The sequence below is a fragment of the Eleutherodactylus coqui genome, chromosome 6 (genome assembly GCF_035609145.1).
Source record: "Eleutherodactylus coqui strain aEleCoq1 chromosome 6, aEleCoq1.hap1, whole genome shotgun sequence".
Classification (NCBI taxonomy): domain Eukaryota; kingdom Metazoa; phylum Chordata; class Amphibia; order Anura; family Eleutherodactylidae; genus Eleutherodactylus; species Eleutherodactylus coqui.
In genome coordinates, this window is record NC_089842.1 from 8693190 (window position 1) to 8715251 (window position 22062).

At 49.7% G+C, this 22062-nt stretch overlaps 1 protein-coding gene across 5 annotated transcripts in view; it reads left to right on the plus strand.

The window, feature by feature from the left end:
- The window catches only part of LOC136631795 (epsin-1-like), a 70474-nt gene that overhangs the window by 17180 nt on the left and 31232 nt on the right, over positions 1 to 22062 (plus strand). For all 5 annotated transcript variants that reach the window (XM_066606155.1, XM_066606159.1, XM_066606158.1 and 2 more), the window contains exons 3-4: positions 10220 to 10657; positions 17134 to 17383. In XM_066606155.1, the coding sequence (XP_066462252.1) occupies positions 10430 to 10657; positions 17134 to 17383 (478 nt within the window). In that variant the 5' untranslated portion in view covers positions 10220 to 10429. The remainder of the gene's footprint in view (positions 1 to 10219; positions 10658 to 17133; positions 17384 to 22062) is intronic.

Here is a 22062-nt window from a genome sequence, read left to right on the forward strand (position 1 = left end):
GTTGTCGGCTCTACACCTGGTGGCGTCCCCCCTTGGCCAGACGCCGTTGTCGGCTCTACACCTGGTGGCGTCCCCCCTTGGCCAGACGCCGTTGTCGGCTCTACACCTGGTGGCGTTCCCCCCTTGGCCAGACGCCGTTGGCTCTACACCTGGTGGCGTCCCCCCTGGCCAGACGCCGTTGTCGGCTCTACACCTGGTGGCGTCCCCCCCTTGGCCAGACGCCGTTGTCGGCTCTACACCTGGTGGCGTTCCCCCTTGGCCAGACGCCGTTGGCTCTACACCTGGTGGCGTCCCCCCTGGCCAGACGCCATTGTCGGCTCTACACCTGGAGGCGTTCCCCCCCCCCCCCCCCTGGCCAGACGCCGTTGTCGGCTCTACACCTGGTGGCGTCCCCCCCCCCCCCCCCCCCCCCCGGCCAGACGCCGTTGTCGGCTCTACACCTGGTGGCGTCCCCCCCCCCCCCGGCCAGACGCCGTTGTCGGCTCTACACCTGGTGGCGCCCCCCCCCCCCCCCCCCCTCGCCAGACGCTGTTGTCGGCTCTACACCCGGTGGCGTGTGTCCCCCCCCCTCGCCAGACGCCGTTGTCGGCACTACACCTGGTGGCGTGTGTGTCCCCCCCCCCCCCCCCCCCCTCGCCAGACGCCGTTGTCGGCTCTACACCCGGTGGCGTGTCCCCCCCCCTCGCCAGACGCCGTTGTCGGCTCTACACCCGGTGGCGTGTCCCCCCCCCCCCCCCCCTCGCCAGACGCCGTTGTCGGCTCTACACCCGGTGGCGTGTGTCCCCCCCCCCCCCCCCTCGCCAGACGCCGTTGTCGGCTCTACACCCGGTGGCGTGTGTCCCCCCCCCCCCCCCCCCCCTCGCCAGACGCCGTTGTCGGCTCTACACCCGGTGGCGTGTGTCCCCCCCCCCCCCCCCCCCTCGCCAGACGCCGTTGTCGGCTCTACACCCGGTGGCGTGTCCCCCCCCCTCGCCAGACGCCGTTGTCGGCTCTACACCTGGTGGCGTCCCCCCCTCGCCAGACGCCGTTGTCGGCTCTACACCTGGTGGCGTCCCCCCCTCGCCAGACGCCGTTGTCGGCTCTACACCTGGTGGCGTCCCCCCCTCGCCAGACGCCGTTGTCGGCTCTACACCTGGTGGCGTGTCCCCCCCCTCCCTCGCCAGACGCCGTTGTCGGCTCTACACCTGGGGGCGTCCCCCCCTCCCTCGCCAGACGCCGTTGTCGGCTCTACACCTGGGGGCGTACCCCCCTTGCCAAACGCCGTTGTCGGCTCTACACCTGGGGGCATCGGATGGTTTCCGTACTGAGGTCTCCTGTGTGATCCTCTCCTTTATACCTAATGTTCACACATCACCTGGCAGCACTGGACTGCTGGGGGGCCAATACTTTGTCCATATAGTGTGTATGGGGGTGTCAGGCAAGCGTTTGGGCAGCTTTCCCGGGGACACTACAAAGTTTATGGCTGCTTTCTGTTTTAGATATTATCTCATCGGGATCAGGGTTTTTTTTGGCAATCGGCACACAGAGAAACTGAAAATGGTGACAAGCTGTCCCTGGTCGGCGCCCTGCGGGGGCTCTGAAGGGGGTCAGCAGTCGCTTTATAAGTCATTGCTTGTATTACGGTGGCCGCTGACCTTCTGTAGTTCTGCTGTGTTTTGTCAACGCCATAGACTTTGGATGGATCCGCCTGCTACTCCATTCAAGCTCCTCCTAGTCATGGGATTGTAGTGGGGGAGGGGGGGTTGGGGTCCTAATAATTGTGGGGGGCTTCCAGCAGTCACTCACCAGTCTGCTGTTCACCACATATCCAGTGCAGACATGCACTGAAGTCGGTGCCTTGGCTTCAGTGAGGATGTCCTTCCTCGCTGGGACAGAGGGCCTTGTGCGGACATCGGCGCAGGGGGAGGCGGCCGAGGCCTAGATGGGGTTCTGTATAAATAGGATGTTGTGACTCGTGGCTCCCCGGCCCACTTCAGTGACTCATAGCAGGTCATTAGCTACGAGGTACAGTAGTGATTTTTGCTATAACACACTTTCTGCCGTTTCTTGTGCGCTTTCGGCCCGGACGGTGTGTGTTGTGTTATGTAGTGCCGGGGGGCCGCTTGTGATTGGAAATGTGATGGCACATTCCCTTTAAAGAGGACTTGTCACAGGGTAGAATCAGCGGGGTCCGGCGCTTTGCTCTACTGCCGCGGCCCCGCTGACTCAGTCCACATTTTTATTTTTTTTTTCATGCTCTCCTTTCTTTGTCCAGATGCGTCATCTTTGATTTTGGCCCCCGACTGATGGGTGAGGCGGGTGGCCCCCGCGCCGATGGGTGAGGCGGTTGGCCCTAACCTCTTACTGATTTCTGGCTTGATTAGAGGTGGAAAAACTATGTTGTGAAGAGGAGCGTGTTGCAGCGCTGCAAGTGGGAGGTGTGAAGATGAGTGCTGCCGGCCTAGTAGCGCTGATTGCTCCAGGGTTATATAGTGTGCACATGCATGGAGGACCAGAAAGGACAGAGCTCTGCGGCAGCCGTTGGTCGAAGAACTGAGAGCTGAAGAAACGCTAAAAGCTTTTATTGAGAAGCAGCAGGTCACACGTTTCGAGGCCAAGTGCCTCTTCATCAGACAGCTGGATAGCAGATTCTGATAGGTAGACGGGAATGTTATAATGCAGACTGGTCGATAATTACATTGGCAGTGAAGGTTTATGTCTGTTAGTGTCACATAGCGCTAATGAAGAGACACTCAGCCTCGAAACGCGTCACCTGCTGGTTCTCAATAAGCCTTTTAGTGTTACACTGGCATCTTCTGCTTTCAGCTCTTCACCTTGGCAGAGATCTAGTTTTTCTACCATGGTCCTTCAATCAGACTTGATTGATGGGGAGTAGTGAGGACCGCCCACTTGACACATTAACAGGAGCCGAATCTAAGAAGGGAAGGGATGAGGAAAGGGAGGGGGTGAATGGCATCTGCAAGGCCGCGGACGTACAGCTACGCAGCCACCATGCTAACTCTATACCATGACGGGTCCTGTTTAGGAATTAGGCGATACTTTAGGTTTCTGTTTATAATCCACAAATGACATTGTCATCCAGAGCGACGGAAGTGAAACGCGCGGCGCAGAACAAATCCGTACCTCATAAGGCTGAAACGCCATTTACATCGGAGTGTGTTCGGCTGCTGCGTGTAAATGAACGTGCCCTGCGTGTGCAAAACGTACCGTGAAATGTGCCGATCCGTGCGTCTGTATATATGATGTGAAGCTGCCCTTAATCACGCAGCAGGAGTGACATGATAAATGTTTCTCTGCATGTTGGTGCAATTCCAAAATTCTATATATTTTTTAGGTTTTTCCAGTTTTGTGATTAAAAAAGCCATTTATATATATATATATTTTTTTTTATATTTTCATTTAAAAAATTTTTAATTTAATTTTTTTTTGTGCATCGCTGTATTCAAAGTCCGATAACTTTATTTCTCCATCTGCAAAATTATTTGTGCCCTTCTGGGGTACCCCCGACTTTTCTCATCACTTTTATTGTTTTTTTTCTGGAAGCTCAGATGAAAAAAAAATACATTGTGGCGCTATTTTTTATTTTTTAATTTTTTTACATTTTCTATCCTGCAATTTGCCGGGTGGATGAGGTGCGCTCTGCGGGTCGTCATGGATGTGATGATATAATACATGGGAAGAGGTGTTGAAAAGTTGTTTGTTTTGTCGTTTTTTTTCCGTGTTTTTTGTGCCTTTAGCTGACTTGAACCGGTGAGGCTGTGATCGCTCTGATAATGCACTGCAGTATTTCTGTACTGCAATTCATTATCCCTTCTCAAAGCGATCACAGGCCATGGCAGACCCCAAAGCTACTAGTTGGGGTTCGGCTGCCATGGCAACCCATAGGCCCTTCAGGAGAAAGCTGATGATGTCATAGGAGCGCCCCCCTCTGTTAACCCTTTACATGCTGCAATCCACCATTAATCGTAGCATCAGTCTTCTGACTGATCCCCTCTGTCGCAGGTTGCAGCGGGGCTCCATGCACCCTCGTTCGATACAATGTTGCAGTGTGATGCTGCAGTCTTCACGTAGCGCGAGTTGTACGCTCTGATTTCCTCTCCTCTGGTTTTGCAGCTCCCTTTCCCGCCTCTTCACTTAACCCTTTCAGTTCCGCTCCTTCTCCAGCGACCGCAGGATGCCTCTCTGGTACACGAGGATGAGGGAACCGTCTGTCGTGTCGGCTGATGCCAAAAGGAACATTCGTGCTTCTCATGCTGTTTGTTGGCGGAGATGTGTTCTGCAAGCGATTGGAAAGCGAGCCGGGCGGATTCCTCTGACGACGTGACCTTTAAGGATTCGGGCTCTTACAATATTGAATAGTGAGAAGGTGCTGGCAGCGGTCCCCGGTCTTAAAGGGATATTCCATCTCACATTTATGGCCTGTACTCAGCAAACAGGTCAGATGTTCTTGCCTGCTACTTCTAGAGATGAACTACTACACCGAGTGGCCCCTTTATTAGAGACCCCCATCTAGTAGCGCTTTGGGCCTCACTAAGTGATGAAATTGTTCTGCAGGAATACCGGCCCCTGCGGACAGGAAGCTGCTTGTAGTTTCCACAGATTAGATGGCGGTGCTGACATGTTCTGACAGGAAGGGGTCAGCGATTCATGCTGCTTGCACCAAATTCTGACCTCCCACCAGCAACAGAAATCAGGACCCATCTGGAGATGTTTTCCCGCTGCTCAGTGATACAAGTTTTGTGCACTTTTGCCGCTGAAGTCTCATCTTTCTGTTTCTCTTAGGCCTCATGTCCGCGTGCCGAATACCACAGTGGAATCCATGCGTGCCCGCGGCCATGAAGAGGGAAAATACATTTTTCTTACCTCTCCGGACGCTGCGTGGCTCTCCTCTGTGCAGGCAGATCCGCAGGAAAATAAAGCACGCTGCGATTTCTTCCCATGTGTGCGACCTGCACACCGGGAAGAAATCCCATCCGCATGCCTTTAGCTTCCCTATGGGCAGCAAGATACACGAAACGCTTGTGCGGGGGCAACACATGTGGATATTGGGCCTTAGACACAATGGCGGTGGAACTGGACGGCCGCTGTTATATCATCCGTGCGGAGGAACGGCGAGTTGTGCGTTTGTTAGTTGGAGCTCCAGCGTTGTATTCAGCTGACTGTGCAGCCTGTTGGTCAGAACGATTCCTGACATCCTCCTCCGACCCCTTTCAGCGATGAGTTGTTTCTGTCCGCAGGATCCCCTTCCGCTGGATGTTTTCCTCAATCGCAGCATAATCTGCATACGGCTAGCACCAAACTTATCACGTGATTTAGTCAATGTGTGTTGCTGGTGATGGATTTGGCGTTAGTAGTCTGTTATGGAAATTAGTTTTTGGACTCGTGACTAGTGATGAGCGAGCATCAAAATGCTCGGGTGCTCGTTACTCGAGCCAAGCTTTCCGTAATGCTCGAGAGCTCTATCCGAGTAACGAACCCCATTGAAGTCAAGCTTGAACTCGAGCTTTTTTTGTATTTGACCTGGCAGGTGCGAACTGGCTGTCGGTCGCGGATGGCGCGGGTTCAGCTCATGTAATGGGTATTTTTGCAGAAAACCCTTCCCAGCTAGGACGTCCTCATACACCCTGGGGTGAGAAGGGGTTAACCATGTGTACGACTTAACGTTTACCCATAGGCCTTCATGCGTTTGCGCCTGACTCTACGGTTTTTAAGCTTGACGGACGCCTGAGTTGTGACGTGAACGGCCTCTTACTGTTGCGTGTAGACGGGCACCAGAATGGATTTTTGCGCAGTGTCCTCCCCAGACTTTGCCGTGTGACCCGGGTCTTGCTGCGTTGCTTGCCTTCCGCTCGCAGTGTAATCTTGTTACAGACTCGTCTTGTTGCCGGGTCAACCGAGCGAGGCCTAACGATCAGGAGGTGGGATGTGCGTCTTACAAATTAAGTTGCAAAACAGCAATGTGGAAGGAAGGAAGGAAGCGGCGGCTGCCGGCCGCATAGATTTCATCACGCTGTATCCCCCCCTCACCGGTGACATCCGGGGGCTGGAGACTGTAAAGAATGGAGGACGAGGTTTCCAGGGGACTCTTAAAGGAGACGTCCAGCAAACATACGAAGTGTCATTGTGCTCCGCCGGTCCTTAGAGCGCCGCAGGGTCTTATTATGGGACTATTGTAGTTTCTACGTTTATAATGAGTTTTGTGTGTTTAATACCCTGAATGACCCCTTTATTACCCCTCATCTAGCAGCGTTGGGCTCCTTTGGCCTTCAGACCCGCAGCGATTCATTGTGGCGTAGATCACACCCGGTAATGAAATCCTCCTGCAGGAATATCGGCCCCTGCGGACAGGAAGCTGCTTGTAGTTGCCGCAGATTAGACGGCGGTGCTGACATGTTGTGACCGGCTGCCAGGAAGGGGTCAGCGATTCATGCTGCTTGTGCCAAAATCTGACCTCCCATCAGCAGCAGAACTCTGGATCCATCTGACCAGGAGATGTTTTTCCGCTACTCGGTTATGCTCGTTTTGCGCTCTTTTTGCCACCTGAAGTCTCGCCTTCCTGTTTCTTTTAGTAGACCACCAGTTCCAGCATCATTGCGTCCGCTGTTATAGCCCATCCGCGCGGAGGAACGGCGAGTTGTGCGTTGGGACACGTTAGTTGGAGCTGCAGCATTGTATTCGGCTGACTGTGCAGCCTGTTGGTCAGAACGATTCCTGACATCCTCCTCCGACCCCTTTCAGAGGGGAGTTGTTTCCGCCCATAGGATCCCCTTTGCGGGATGTTTTCCCCGATCGCGCCATTCTCTGTATAGTCTCCACACCCTAACATGAGAACCCTTCCCCTGCGATTGGCGGTGACCTCCCGCCAATGGATGACCGGCCTCACTGGAAGTCGCTCCGATCGCTGGTTTTTCCCATCTGATGTGGATTCACACTAAAACTGATCCACAGAAAACTTGTCCCGTGATTTTATGCCGCACTCCGGGGTCACGGGGGGAATTACCATACAGGGGGCGCCAATGATGAGACGACCGGGGGTCTAATAAAGGGGCAGTCAGAGTATCTTGCAGAGCGGTGCATACAATAAATGATTAGTGATGAGCTCCGCTCTCCCGGCAGCGACTCTTCTCTCCTTTCTGTGACCGTGGTGATAACTTGGCCCCGTTGCTCTCTTGTTACTCTGAAGGCTCGACTGGACGATGTTCTCTTGTATGAACTCCGTCGCACTTCACTTGTGTGACTACCTCTAGATACTGGTTGGGTATTGCTGCGGTTTACAGTCGCATGTAGGGGGCGCCACAGAGCTACTAGTGGTGATACGTGGCTCAGCCGCAGCACGTACAGCGCTTCCTGCACTCTGAATGGAGGGGACTCCAGTTAGTTACAATGTTACGTTTAATTGATTCCTTAATGGATTTCTATGAAGGACTCCGGACTCCGGCATTCACTGGCCGGGCAGGGCCAACAATTAAAAGGCAATACTCCTGTTCACAGCCCCCCAGACACGCGGCTCCAGTGGCCAGTATGTACATCTGGCAGAAGTCATGTGACTGCTGCCACCAATCAGAGGCCACAACAGACTCGGTGCTCACATCCTGGGCGCCATGATGCCAGGTATTTGCTGTGGCCTCTGATTGGAACCAGCAGGACCACGGGGCTGCAATGCGGGATCGCGCTGGCCTGAGGGACGGGTGAGCACTGCAGCGGATAACATTTCGTGTAAGAGAACCTTTTTAAAGGGATTTTCCATAACGTTCTCCCCCTTTTTGCCCAAGGTTTGCCCAGGCACCTTAATCACCGTTTTCTGCCTCTCTTCCCCAATCGCGGCTCTCTTAGCGCACGGCCATTTATGTACATCTAGTGGCTTCTATTTGATTGGGCTCGTTCAGGCGAGAGATGTTTAACTCCGACCAACAGTTGAGTTTGACCAAAAGTTGCCACGTCTTATTATTGTGCAGGAGTAGGAGCTATCACTTGCGGTGTCCCACACGTCCAATGGCCGTGGACGGAGCGGCCGTGTGAATACGGCCTGATTCAGAAGAAGGCCTTGTGCCGCCCAACGGTTCAGCAGATTATGACGGAGTACTTCCGCCACTGACGCTCCGTACACTGAGCGAACCAGAAGGGTCACCGGGCGGGAAATACAAAAATTACAGTTGGCCCTCGCCTGAATTGAGAAAATGGCACACTTTCCAAAACCTGCTATATATTGTGACCTTCCGAGGGCGAGGCGAATGGCGAAATAACATTCGGGCCCGGAAAACCCCTGTAAAGTGCAGTGAGCTAACCATTAAGGTGCCTGCAGTCAGACTGAAAGTGAAGCTAGATCGCTCGCCCTCGTTACCGTGCTGCTGATCGCTGTAAGTATAAACACTGACGATTGGGTGGGATGATCTGATTTCCGTGGCCGGTTTGGTGGTTCGGATACTTCTTACCAAGTAGGAGAAGTAAGAACTTCTTGGCGGCTTTCTTTCTTGTGTTCTTTGTTATATGGTGATATCTAATGTCACTTTTTGAGCGGTTGTCCACATTTAGACACTTTGTAGCAATTTACATTCTGGATTAAAGCGGTTATTCAATGAGCCCAGAGGGGTAGAATAATATTTAAGTCGTCCCACCTCTGCTTCCTGCCCGGTCCCACGCTGGTCTGAACATCCCGACCCTGGGACATGTGATGCAGCTAATTTCTGGCCGAAGTCAGTCAGTGATTGGCTGCAAGCAGTCACATGTCCCAGGTGTCGGTGAAGTCATCACTGGCTTGCGGAGGCATGAAACAGCAGCAGTAGGTGATGCAAGTAGGACTTTTTTGGTTGTTCCCCTACTGTAGGCCTGTTTGAAAAACATTGTTCTCACTGGATAACCCCTCTAACCTGTCCATCCTTGGTGACATCACAGAGGGGCTGGCGGGGTATAAACTGGGTTTGGGAGTCGAGCCCGCTGCATACCTGGCAAGTGCTAGCTGTTTAAAACAGCTGACAAATGCAGCAAACGGAGCTAGCTTTAATTGCAGCTTTTTGATAGCTTACCTGCCCTGTCAAACCTGACTGCAGCACATAAGCTGTTAGCGGGGGTGGGGAGGGGGGTTAGAAGGGTGGTAGGTCCTACCTCCACCACTCACTATCAGCCCCCTGTAATGCCATCACTGGGTGCCAATAGTTACCATGGTACCTCTGTGCCTAGTAATGGTTACATGTATTTAACCACTATTAAGCCCTGCCTGTGGAACGACTTAATGTGTGAATATACAATACAATATAATGCAATACCGAAGTATTTCAGTAAACTGTAGAAGAGCCCGTACAGGGACTAAAACAATGTAATCAAAAATAAAATAAATTAAAAAATATTAAAAATGTACAATTGTTTTACAAAACTGTAAAAAATGGACATTGGAATCGCCGTGTCTGAAAGTATTGCTTTAGGCCGCCTGCAGACGGCCGGGTAGGATCCGGCTGCGAGAATTCTCGCAGCGGGACACGACCCGAGCGTCTGCAGAGAGCAGCGTGTCGCTCACCTGCTCCCGCGGCCCCGGCTTTTTCATGTGCCGGCTACCGGTGCATGAGCGGAGCGGGGCCGGTGACCGGTGAGTGATGTTTCAGACTAGAGCATGCCGCGATTTGTTTGCAGCGTGAGATTTCGTGCTGCCCAATTGCGGCTGTCTGCGTAGGATTGCGTTTGTTAACGCAATCCTATGGCAGCTTCTAGGGGTGGAAAATCCCGCTGCGGAATTTCCGCCCATCTGCAGGCGGCCTTATTCATTCCACACAACCTCAAAAACAGTAGTGCCAGAATTTTTTTTTTGTCACCCCTTCTCCCTATAAAAATGGAATGAAGAGGAATCCGCCTGTAGGAACCAAAAAGATGGTAGCAACAAAGACTCCAGCCTTTCAGAAAGCCGCAGGCTGCTGTGACACCTGGGCTGCACCCCTGCGATCGTGTCGCGGTTGGGCTGTTCAGGACATTTGAAGTATCGTGCAGCACTTAAGGGGTTAACAGCTGCGATCAGGGTCCTCTATGATCGTGGCTGCTGCGGACAAGTGTGCAGGGCACGCTCTGCTTCGGGGCTCTGATTTCTGAGTACGGCGTCATCGAGGTCTACGACGCAGTGGCTCCTGGCGCTGATACGCGGCGTGCTGCGCACATTATAGTGTGTCCGTTATTATTGGCGGTCCGCGGACGCGGTTTGTTCTGATCTTTGTCTTCTGCTCCTTCTCCCTTCCAGATGCGGCTTTAGGACCTTCACGATGCCCAGAGTCGCCCGCGTTGGCAGATACGTCAGGACATCTTAGCCCGCTGGAAACAAGGAGGTGATCTTTCTTTTGGATGCCCTGAAAAACTTGATCACTCTGCTGGTTCCTTGTAGACAATCTGCAGACAGAGCGTCGCTCTCTAACTAGCGGAACTGTAATCGTATTGTCGTCAGTAAATCATCATGTCTACCTCCTCCCTCCGCCGCCAGATGAAAAACATCGTCCACAACTACTCCGAAGCCGAAATCAAAGTCCGAGAAGCCACATCGAATGACCCATGGGGCCCATCCAGCTCCCTCATGTCCGAGATCGCGGATCTCACCTACAATGTGGTGGCGTTCTCCGAAATCATGAGCATGATATGGAAGCGACTCAACGACCACGGGAAGAACTGGAGGCACGTCTATAAAGTAAGAGGGATCCTTCTCAGGTCTCTGTATGTGTCATTGCAGCGAGCGCTGCGGGTCTGTTATACCAGGGGTCCCCAACTCCAGTCCTCGGGGACCACCCAACAGGTCATGTTTTCAGGATCTCCTATGGTAAGAACACCTGTGGCAATGTCTGAGGCCCCGACAATAATTACTTCACCTGTGCAATACTGAGGAAATCCTGACAACCTGACCTGTTGGCGGTCCCCGAGGACTGGAGTTGGGGAACCCTGTGTTATACGACCTCCGGACGGTTCTGGGGGTCAACTGAAGACTTCCGAAGTGTCCTACTGGTTTTTGTAGTATAAGGGCGCACTGGCTCGGGCGTATGTGCCCTGCGCATGCCACACGTAACATATGCAGTACACAGCAAGTCGCAGGTGCATGCTCAGGTAATCCCCAGAGGCTGCAGTGGTGCGCATTACACCCCAAAGTAGGACATGTTGGTGTTTTTTTTTCAGGTGTGTAAAAGTAGTACACGGATGAGAGTGCGCCAGTAGATCTCACCGTGTATTACAGGCGACATACACCCCAAGGCCTATTGTCCATCGGCAGATCAAATTTGCGGAATCGGGCCACAAATCAAGACTCCTATAGGAAAGCATGGCCGTCTACACATTAATTAAATGTGTCCGGAACACAAATCGCTGCATGCTCCATCCCGCACGGACGGCTTCTTTTGAAGTCAATGGGAGCCGGCGGATCTAAATTGAGTTTGCAGACAGGTCACGGATTCCGCAGCAAAGCAGGAGTTTACAAAAAAACCTCCCGTGCGCATGTGCGTTGGCACGCTGGCTCGCGCTTCCACACATCCGCAGTGAAGAATATAAAAGACCCGGAAGAGTAGGCAGGTTCTGATTCCACTGCGAGCTCCCACATGCGAAATCTGATTCGCCCATGGACATTGGGCCTAGGAGGTAAAGTGTGTTTCCAGGACTAGGATGTGGATGAACTGTCCTTTGGATTGGTCATTAGTATCGGATCGGTGCGTTCCGCCTCTGGGGACCCCCACGAGCAGTTGTTTGGAGAGGTCTTGGCGTTTGCATGAGCGTTGTGGCCTGTGGCGTTATATTCATCGGTCACATGACCTGAAAGCAGCTCAGTCCCATTTAGGTGGATGACCTCGAGCTGCACTACCGGGCGCCACCACTATGCCATCTACAGCTCTGTTCCTGCTACTTTAACTAATGGTGGGGGTCCTGAGGGTGTGTTTTGGGGATTTGCTCCGTGTGGGGTGGTTGCTCTTGAAGACCAGGGTTCTGGTGTTGGTGGGGGGGGGGGGGGGGGGTTTAGATTACTCGGGTTCCTTCCTATTTTGCTTTTTGTTTTTCCTTGTGCCGCTATAACTTGAGGGGGACTTGTTGTAAAACCAATCCCTTCCCTAGAGGGAGTAAAACCAATATATTTATTTAAAGGGCCGGTGATCCGGGGATTATTCCGATTGCCAGATTGGAGTTAGCAAGGAAATTTTTTCCCCTTTTTTAAATGCGGAAAACTCGCTTCTACCTCATTGGGGTTTTTGTTGTTTTTTTTTTTTATTGCTTTCTTGAGGGTCAACATTGGGGGGTAATAGGCTGACCTGGAAGGACAGGTCCCCTCACACACTCAGTCAGTCACATCCCTCCCCTAGAAGAAGTGTGTGTATATATGTATGTATATTTGCAAATTCATGGTTTTTAAGGCTCACCAAATGGCACATTTGGCAGCACTTTCCAAATTTTTTTCCCTGTTTTCTGCCAATATACATAAAAATGCAGTGAAGACGCATACAACTGTGGATTTGCCGGCTTTTTATAGGATCCCCTAGATTTTCTTTAATGGGAGTTTTTGGTCTGTGATATTTGCCAATATAGGCTGTGATTAGTTTTCTGTCACCCATCGGCACCCTGCAGTGCCATCTCAATGTACCAATGTGTTCCCATGGCTGCCATGTACCTCAGCCTATTAGGTCCCGCCCCCGCAGAGCCTAATAGGCTTCTGTCAAAGGCACTATAGAATGTGCCTTCGTAGCAATCGAACGATTGCTGCTACAAGTCCCCTCGGGGGACTGAAAAAAAAAGCCTCAAAAAAAGTTCAAGAAAGTTTAAGTAAAGGAAAAAAAATCCCTCTCGTGTCCAGAAAATGCATTAAAAAAAAACCAAAAAAAAAAAACACAACCTTCTTCAAATGGATAAAATACCAAAGAAAATCTTTAAAAGCAGCACATATTGGGTATTACCGCACCCGTTATTACCTGGACAGTGAAAATATTTAGTTTATTGCTCAGGGTGAAAGCCGTAACAATAATTTAAAAAACGAAATCCATAATTGCTCATGCGGCTATAGCAACAAGTTCTGGCTCTTGCAATGCCATAACAACCATAAAATAAGCTCATCACTAAGGGGTTAAAAATGAAGAGCTGTAATACTCCTTTAATGAATATGTAGAAAATGTGCAGAATACAGTGAAGAAAAGTCAAAAAATAGCATAAACTGAATGTAAAGACTGCAGAAATCTCGTCTGAGCTGGAGATGAGCCACTTATATAACGGGAGCCCGTCAGCATGACTGCTGTTTGCGCTGCCCTTCCCATAGTGTAGCGTCGCCTTGAGCAGCGCAGGGTTTTCTTACCTTTTTTTGGAGCGCCATCACCCTGGTATTCCAGTTTATACATTTCCCTCCCAATATTAGAATTTGATTTTCCAGTTGCTCATCTTCGCCCGCCCAAACCCCACCCTTCAAACCGTGACCAATACCGCCCCCCTATACCTCCGCTTGAAATCCGGCGCATGTGCACCCGCAGTGACTGCACCGATAGCAGAGCACTTCCTTAGTGTTCTGGAAGGACCTTAAGTCTGCTAGAGACTTCCGGGACCTTCCATGCGTACTGTGCCTGTTCCCGCTAGCAGTGATGCAGCAGCGCAGGAATCCCCTGGGCACAGCGCCGGCGCGAGATGTCTAGAGGGAAGAGACCTTTTCATAACTGCCCAGCAAACCTGGGAGGTGAGCCTGGACCAGAGGGGCAGCCAAAATCTGACTCTTCAGCTCATTTGCTTACCAAGCGAGAAACCTTTAAGTGAAGCCTGTCGAGGTAGTTTCAGCTCCAGCGGTGTCTGGATGGGCGCTGCTGCCACATTGGCTTAGTCTGGCTTCTGGCAGTGTTGGTGACCGGGTCTCCTTAATTTCAAAGTGATGCATGCATAGCTTCTGATGCCGTGTCGGCGCGGCGCTCACGCGGTTCACATTCTGCAAGGTGTCATGTTTAGCGGAAGACAAATTAAAGCTACTAAATGCTAGAAAATCTGCTGAGTTGTTGTGGTTGTACCTGGCAACATTGTGATCGCTGATTCTGGGTCCATCTAGCAGAATTATGAGTGCTGCTCTGGGGGAAAATATCAGATGTGATGTAAAATCAGCAGAAGCGAAGCTAATTATTAGCAGAGCTGCACAACCTCTCCTGCAGATCGCTCAAATGTGACCCTGCGCTCCTCCGCGGGGGAGACAACCTGAATCTGGCCCAACAGCAAAACACGGCAGAAGGAGAAGCAGTAATCAACCTCATCAGAAAGGCATAAAAGGGGGTGTCCAGAACTAAATAAAAAAAATGTAAGGGACACATAAATACAGAAATCGGGCATATTTGCCTCCCAGTGTAGCATAGGAGCCCCAGTGACTACCGCTCCGGTCCCAGGAGAGTCTCTGGCGGTCATGTGATGTTCATTGTGTGTATAACTGCTCAGCCAATCACAGGCTCAGCGATCATTGGGGCATTCATGATCAAAGGGTTCTCGCACTTTGAGGTGACTCTTCAGAGGAGCTGCCATGTACATGCGTTAACACTGGATCTGGCCGTTACATGACTTGTATGCTGCATTTATGGTTTAGACCAAAGTTCCCCAACTCCAGTCCTCGGGGACCGCCAACAGGACATGTTTTCAGGATTTCCTCAGTATTGCACAGGTGATGTAATTATTGTCGGTGCCTCAGACATTGCCGCAGGTGGTCTTACCATAGGATATCCTGAAAACATGACCTGTTGGGGGTTCCTGAGGACTGGAGTTGGGGACCCCTGGTGTAGACAAGTTAGTATCTGCACACAATCAGCTCCTTATGGGAAGAGCTTTAGTGTAGCAATATAAAAAACACCATATGGCAACCAGAGTTCCACCAACGCACTATGTACTGGATATCCATAGATGTACCGTATATACGTTCCTGCACCCGGCTGAGGTGAAGTCCATGCATTGGATGTGATCTGTCTTAGTGTGTTGGATGCACCTCCTCCTATCCTGCATTTATCACCAGTTTTTCTCTCTGCACTGCATCTCTAATTCTCAGTCATCCCTCAGCTGGTAGGTGTAGACCGCTGCTATGATGACTCCATACACTGTACACATAGGAGAGCAGGATCTCTTCTCTATCTCTGAGCTGGTGGGTGTAGACTGCTGCTATGATGTCCCCATACACTGTACACATAGGAGAGCAGGATCTCTTCTCTATCTCTGAGCTGGTGGGTGTAGACTGCTGCTATGATGTCTCCATACACTGTACACATAGGAGAGCAGGATCACTTCTCTATCTCTGAGCTGGTGGGTGTAGACTGCTGCTATGATGTCTCCATACACTGTACACATAGGAGAGCAGGTTCTCTTCTCTGTCTCTGAGCTGGTGGGTGTAGACTGCTGCTATGATGTCTCCATACACTGTACACATAGGAGAGCAGGATCACTTCTCTATCTCTGAGCTGGTGGGTGTAGACTGCTGCTATGATGTCTCCATACACTGTACACATAGGAGAGCAGGTTCTCTTCTCTGTCTCTGAGCTGGTGGGTGTAGACTGCTGCTATGATGTCTCCATACACTGTACACACAGGAGAGCAGGATCTCTTCCATCTCTGAGCTGGTGGGTGTAGACTGCTGCTATGATGTCTCCATACACTGCACACATAGGAGAGCAGTATCTCTTCTCTATCTCTGAGCTGGTAGGTGTAGACTGCTGCTATGATGACTCCATACACTGTACACATAGGAGAGCAGGATCTCTTCTCTATCTCTGAGCTGGTGGGTGTAGACTGCTGCTATGATGTCTCCATACACTGTACACATAGGAGAGCAGGATCTCTTCTCTATCTCTGAGCTGGTGGGTGTAGACTGCTGCTATGATGTCTCCATACACTGTACACATAGGAGAGCAGGACCTCTTCCATCTCTGAGCTGGTGGGTGTAGACTGCTGCTATGATGACTCCATACACTGTACACAGGGGAGAGCAGGATCTCGTCTCTATCTCTGAGCTGGGGAGTGTAGACTGCTGCTATGATGTCTCCATACACTGTACACAGAGGAGAGCAGGATCTCTTCTCTATCTCTGAGCTGGTGGGTGTAGACTGCTGCTATGATGTCTCCATACACTGTACACATAGGAGAGCAGGATCTCTTCTCTATCTCTGAGCTGGTGGGTGTAGACTGCTGCTATGATGTCTCCATACACTGCACACATAGGAGAGCAGGATCTCTTATGCTCTCTCTGAGCTTTGCGGATGTAAACTGCTGCTATGTCATCTCTCATACATTGCATGCATAGAGGAAATCCTGTTCCCTTTTTCTCGAGTTTTCACACAGTAGTAGCAGCAGCAACATGGGTGACCTAGAGCAGTGTAGATATGATTCTAGTAGCTGCCAGCCATTATACACTATTAACTGCAACACAATATTTCCTTTTGCTCCTCCTTCGTTCCCTCTATAGTCTTGTATGGGCAGCATGTAATCTGATTCCTCAGTGAGCTGTTAGCATCTCTATAGCAGTATTTCTGAATGAATGTTTTATGAGGAAAGTGGATAGGGGTGTGTGTGTGTGTGTATATCTATCTATCTATATATAATATATATATATATATATATATATATATATACACACTTTTTATTTCTTCATCTGAACTACTGATTTATGATAAATGTATTGCTTGCAGGGTAGATGCTTAAATATTAGCATTGCTCCTATCATGTGTATGCTCTTCCTGTGTTTACTCAATTTTCAATTTGCATCATTACCGGGGGTCCTCTATCAGCATGTATTGGAGAAAAAGAAATAAGTCATGCTCTCCTCCTTAAGTGGCTCCCTATCCGGTGCAGGAGTCCGGTCACCGCTTCTCTCATCTTGGAAGTCACGTTAAACCCTTTAAAAAACCATGCCTGTATATAGATAGTGCTGTTATATACTGATTACGGCGCCCCCCTGTGTTCTCTTGATTTCCCCCAGATCGTCCACCTCATGTCTAGTGCTGGTGGTCACACATGCTCAGTCCATGTTGTCAGTCCGGGGGTCGTAGGAGCACTGTCCTGCAGCAGTTGCATCCGGAGAGTAAAGGAAGGCCATGTGCGCGTTTGGCGTCCGTTTTTCCTGCTGCGTCCTGCGTCTGTATGTAACCTGATTTTTGGAGAATCGTTCTAAAACATTGAATATTATGTATAATTTTGCAGGCTATGACTCTAATGGAGTATCTAATTAAAACGGGCTCGGAGCGGGTAGCACAGCAGTGCAAAGAAAACATATATGCTATACAGACACTGAAAGACTTCCAGTACGTGGATCGAGACGGGAAAGACCAAGGCGTCAATGTCCGAGAGAAGGCAAAGCAGTTGGTGTCCTTACTGAAGGACGACGAAAGGCTGAAGGAAGAAAGGGCACACGCACTGAAGACGAAGGAGAAGCTAGCACAAACCTCTACAGGTAGGTGCCAATGCAATATAGTTGGCGTTTTCTCTTTTGACGTGACGTAACATCTCTATCGTGAATCACTTGTATGTACCTAAATGACAGCAAAACAGCCCTGTCCGTATCCCCTAATAAGACAAAAGCGGGCTATCGCTACAGCAGCTCCAATAGTAAATGGGTTGTACACTGGCCCCTTTATTAGAGCCACTGACCCTGTGACAGTTGGCGCTTCCCTGTATGGAAGCCATACAATCCCAGAATGGTAGCGTTGGAAAGGACCTCCAGGGTCATCGGGGCCAACCCCCTGCTCAGTGCAGGATTCACTAAATTATCCCAGAGAGATATTTGTCCAGTCTTTTTGTTTGAACACTTCCATTGAAGGAGAACTCCCCACCTCCCGTGGCAACCTGTTCCACTCATTGATCCCCCTCACTGTCTAATATCTAATCTGTGTCTCCTCCCTTTCAGTTTCATCCCATTGCTTCTAGTCTTTCCTTGTACAGATGAGAATAGGGCTGATCCCTCTGCACTGTGACGGCCCTTCAGATATTTGTAGACAGCTATTAAGTCTCCTTTCAGCCTTCTCTTCTACAAACTAAACATTCCCAGATCATTTAACCGTTCCTCATAGGACATGATTTGCAGACCGCTCACCATCCTAGTGGGTCGTCTTTGAACTTGATCCAATTTGTCTGTCTTTTTAAATTTGGGGCACCCAGAACTGGACACAGTATTCTGGCAGAGTAGAGGGGGATAATTACCTCCCATGATCTGGACTCAATGCTTGTTTTAATACACCCCAGAACTGTCTGCATTTTTTCTGCTGCATCACACTGTTGACTCATGTTCAGTCTGTTGCCGCCCACTTTTTAAGCTTGTCTGTTTTTTTGTTTTTTTTTAAATCCTCTCTTCCCTAGTGTTAGCTATCCCTTCTAGCTTTGTGTTGCCTGCAAATTTGATCAGTTTCCACTCAATTCCCTCCTCTAAATAATTTATAAAAATGTTGAACAACACTGGGCTCAGGACAGAGCCTTGTGGAATCCCACAAGATATCCTATATCTACCGCATTTTTCTAATCAACCCAGTCAGTGATTCTGTCATAGAATGAAATTAGATTAGTCTGGCATGACTTGTTTGTTACAAACCCATGCTGGTTCTGGTTAATTACTCCATTCTCATCCAAGTACTTGCATACATGCTGTTTAATAATTTGTTCAAAGACATTTCCCAGTATAGAAGTCAGGCTTACAGGGCTGTAGTTTCCTGTGTCCACCTACTTCACTGTTCTGAAAATGGGGACAACAAAAAAGGGAGGAAGGTGGACCCAGAAAATACAAAGTGATCCCTATGACCTCAAAGTGCAGCATAAAATCACATGACAAGTTTTTCTGTGGATCCGTTTTAGTTTAAATCCACATTACATGGGAAAATCCAGCGGTCTGAGCGACTTCCAACAACAAGGTCTGGTCATCGGTGCTGGATTAGCAGGGGACAGAATTTCTCTGACTACCGTGTAGGGTTTTATGAAAAGTATACTAAAAATGGCATCATCAAGCCCAAATATCCAGCAAAGGGAACTGTAGATGGAAACAGCTTGTCAATGAAAGGGGTCAGAGGGGGATGTTGGGAATCATTCCAACAAACAGGCGCTGCACAGTCAGGAACTGCCGAGCGCAACGCTGGTGTTCCAACTAACGTGTCTGATTGCACAACTTGCCGTTCCTCCGCACGGATGGGCTATAACAGCAGGCGACCGGTTCCAGCGTCATTGTGTCTAAGTGAAAGAAAAAGGCAAGAATTCAGCGGGCAAAAGAGCATAAAAATTGTATTGCTGAGCAGCGGAAATACATCTTCTGGTCAGATGGATTCCAGATTTATGTTGCAGCAGATTGATGGGAGGGTCATAATTTGGCGCAAGAAGCATAAATGGACAACCCCTTCCTGTCAGCTGGTCAGGACATGCCAGCACCTCCATCTAATCTACATGAAGCTTCCTGTCCGCAGGGGCCGAATTCCTGCAGGAGGATTTTATCATCTAGTGGAATCTACACCATGACATGTTGCTGCGGTTCGGAAGGCCAAGAGAGTCCAAAACACTACCAGTGGGGGCTCTAATAAAGGTGTATGAGATGAAGCGGACGCTTAAGCCTCCTACACGTGGATGTATTAAGGATCTGTAGCCTGGGGTCTTGGACTGCTGGGCCCATAGTTTGCCTACTTGTACCTCAGATTTTATGTGGAGCCACCTAGAGGTTTGTTTGCCTCTTCATACAAAGTTTGTGGAGTTTGGCTGTGGGCGGCCCATGAGGGGTCATATTTTTTAGAAATATATATTTTTATTTTTCCCTCAATTGTTTTCATAGTTTCAATCCAAAGCAAGACTTCTATCGGCTGTCCCCATAAATAAGTTGCTAAACCCTTTCAGCTCAGACTTGGTACATCACTCATGGTGCACAGATGGCAGTAAAATCTCCTCCTTGAGCTATTTTCAGCTATGCCTTATGGCTATTTCCACAAAGCAAACATTTGGTGCTGCCACTCGCATCTCATTAGGTCTAAGTACATGAATAATTGTTTCATTGTCCTTACGTTGCAGCCTTGGGTTTGCTTCCCACGTACTGTACACTTGAAAGTGGTTCTTGCTGCTACTGATTTAAGTCCCCCCTGGACAACCTGTGCTGAAGTCATACATTTGTCGTACGTTCAATGAGTCAGAGAATGACCTGGTTTTTTTAAGAGTTGTCAAATTTAGAAAAAAAAAATTCCTTTAAAGAAATACAGAAAAGCAACCTCACTTCTACCCTTCCAAATCCTATGACCCACCCCCGCGTCACTTTAGCACAGATGTGTTGGTGGCTACTCTTTAGTTTACATGTGGTTAACAATGATATCTCGTGCTAGACTTACTGGCATCATTTGTACTAGGTCCTCAGGGAATTTTCCTACCATTTTGCTTCTGCAGAGTCTGTAATTCCTTCACATCTGCTTCTGACATAGATCTGCCAGCACATTGCTTCTGGCTCTATTGACTTTCTGCACTCTTCTCTGTGTTCAAATGATAGCTGGGGTGAGGGGGTTGTACACAGATGATGAGAACATGAAAAGAAGAGCGAGCATCCAAGTCTTCAGGGAGAGCAGATCACAGTCTGTACTGTAGATGGGAAAGAATGCAAACTCTGTAGGGTTTACAGAGGAAGGGAGAAATCGCACACTGTTGAGCCTGTCAAAAGAGAGAACTTCCTTCTTGGGCTGTAAGAAGTGAAATCGGTGCAGAATTAGGCTTAGGGAGCACAGCATCCTCTGGCCAATTCAGCACAGATGTGTTGGTTTGCACGTGGTTAACAATGACATTGTGTTTCATACTGACTGGCTTCACTATTTGTGCTAGACCGGCAGGAAATATTCTTACCATTTTGCTTCTGTAGAGTCTGTGTAATTCCTTCATGTAGCTGGCTGTGCATCCGCTTCTCACATAGATCTGCCAGCACATTGCTCCTGACTCTGTCTACTTTCGACACCCCTTTCCTCTCTACTCAGTGCTAGAAATGATAATGTGTGATGATGGAGGTTGTACACAGCAGCAGATAACATGGAAAGCGAGGGAAAGCATCCAAGTCTTCAGGGAGAGCAGATCAATCACAGACTGCGTACTGTAGATGGGAAGGAATGCACACACTGTGAGCTTTACATAGAAAGGGGGATTATAGCATCAGTGTCTGCTACAAGGGAGAAGTGAAAATCAGTACAGGAATTGGGCATCGCTGATACAAAAGAGCTAGTGCAGGCAGCCGCATCCTGGACACACGGACTTCACATCCAGCATGTATTACTGGGCGGGATCTGTCCGCACGAGAAAAGTCTGAAATGAGGAGGCGGGTGCAAACAAGAGGAAGGAATGGGGAATGCAGTTTTTTTTTTTTAAATTGAGTTAAAGGGAAGCGGTCATCAGTTTTGAAGCTCTTAAACCCCCAACACCATTAAAACAATTAGTTCTTTATCGTTCTTGGAAATGAAGAGCCATAAACTTTTACCCATGAAGTTAATATTAACAGAAGACCTTCACCCTCCCTGGAATCTCAGAACTCTTTGCTGCCTGCTGGAGATCTACAGAGCGTCTGGGAGTGATGGTCCCGGTTACTGATTTACATGCTATCGCTGGTTATTAGTGACTGGCCTCTCCTTATTCCAGAGCCTACATAGCGATATAATAAGGTTGGCGATCAGTTAAGTAACATTGATCGGCCTCTCACATGGCAGCAGTCTTCCTGCACCTGCCAACGGTCATTAATGTGAGGATTCCGCAATTAGATCTATTCTGTTTAGCTCGTTAAAGGGGTTGTCCAGTTGTAAACTGCTGAGGGTCAATTAGCCTCAGGATAGGCCATCAGTAATATATTGGCTAAGGCTGCCTGTCCACGGCTGAGGCGGAGCAGGGGGGAGAACCGACAGGTCTCTGCAGTGAGCCTATCTAATAGGCTCACCATGGAAAATCACAGCACGCCGCGATTTGAATCCCACGAGCCGATAATTGCTATGATTCTCCGCTCGTGGTCGTCGGGCTGCACTTTCCATAGTTGGCCTATGGAAAGCGTGTCATGTGAGGTCCGCGGGCGATTTATCGACGCAGATCTTGCACTGACAACTCGCCAGCCTAAAGTCTACCTTCCGTAACCTCTGCCAGTCAACTGTTCGC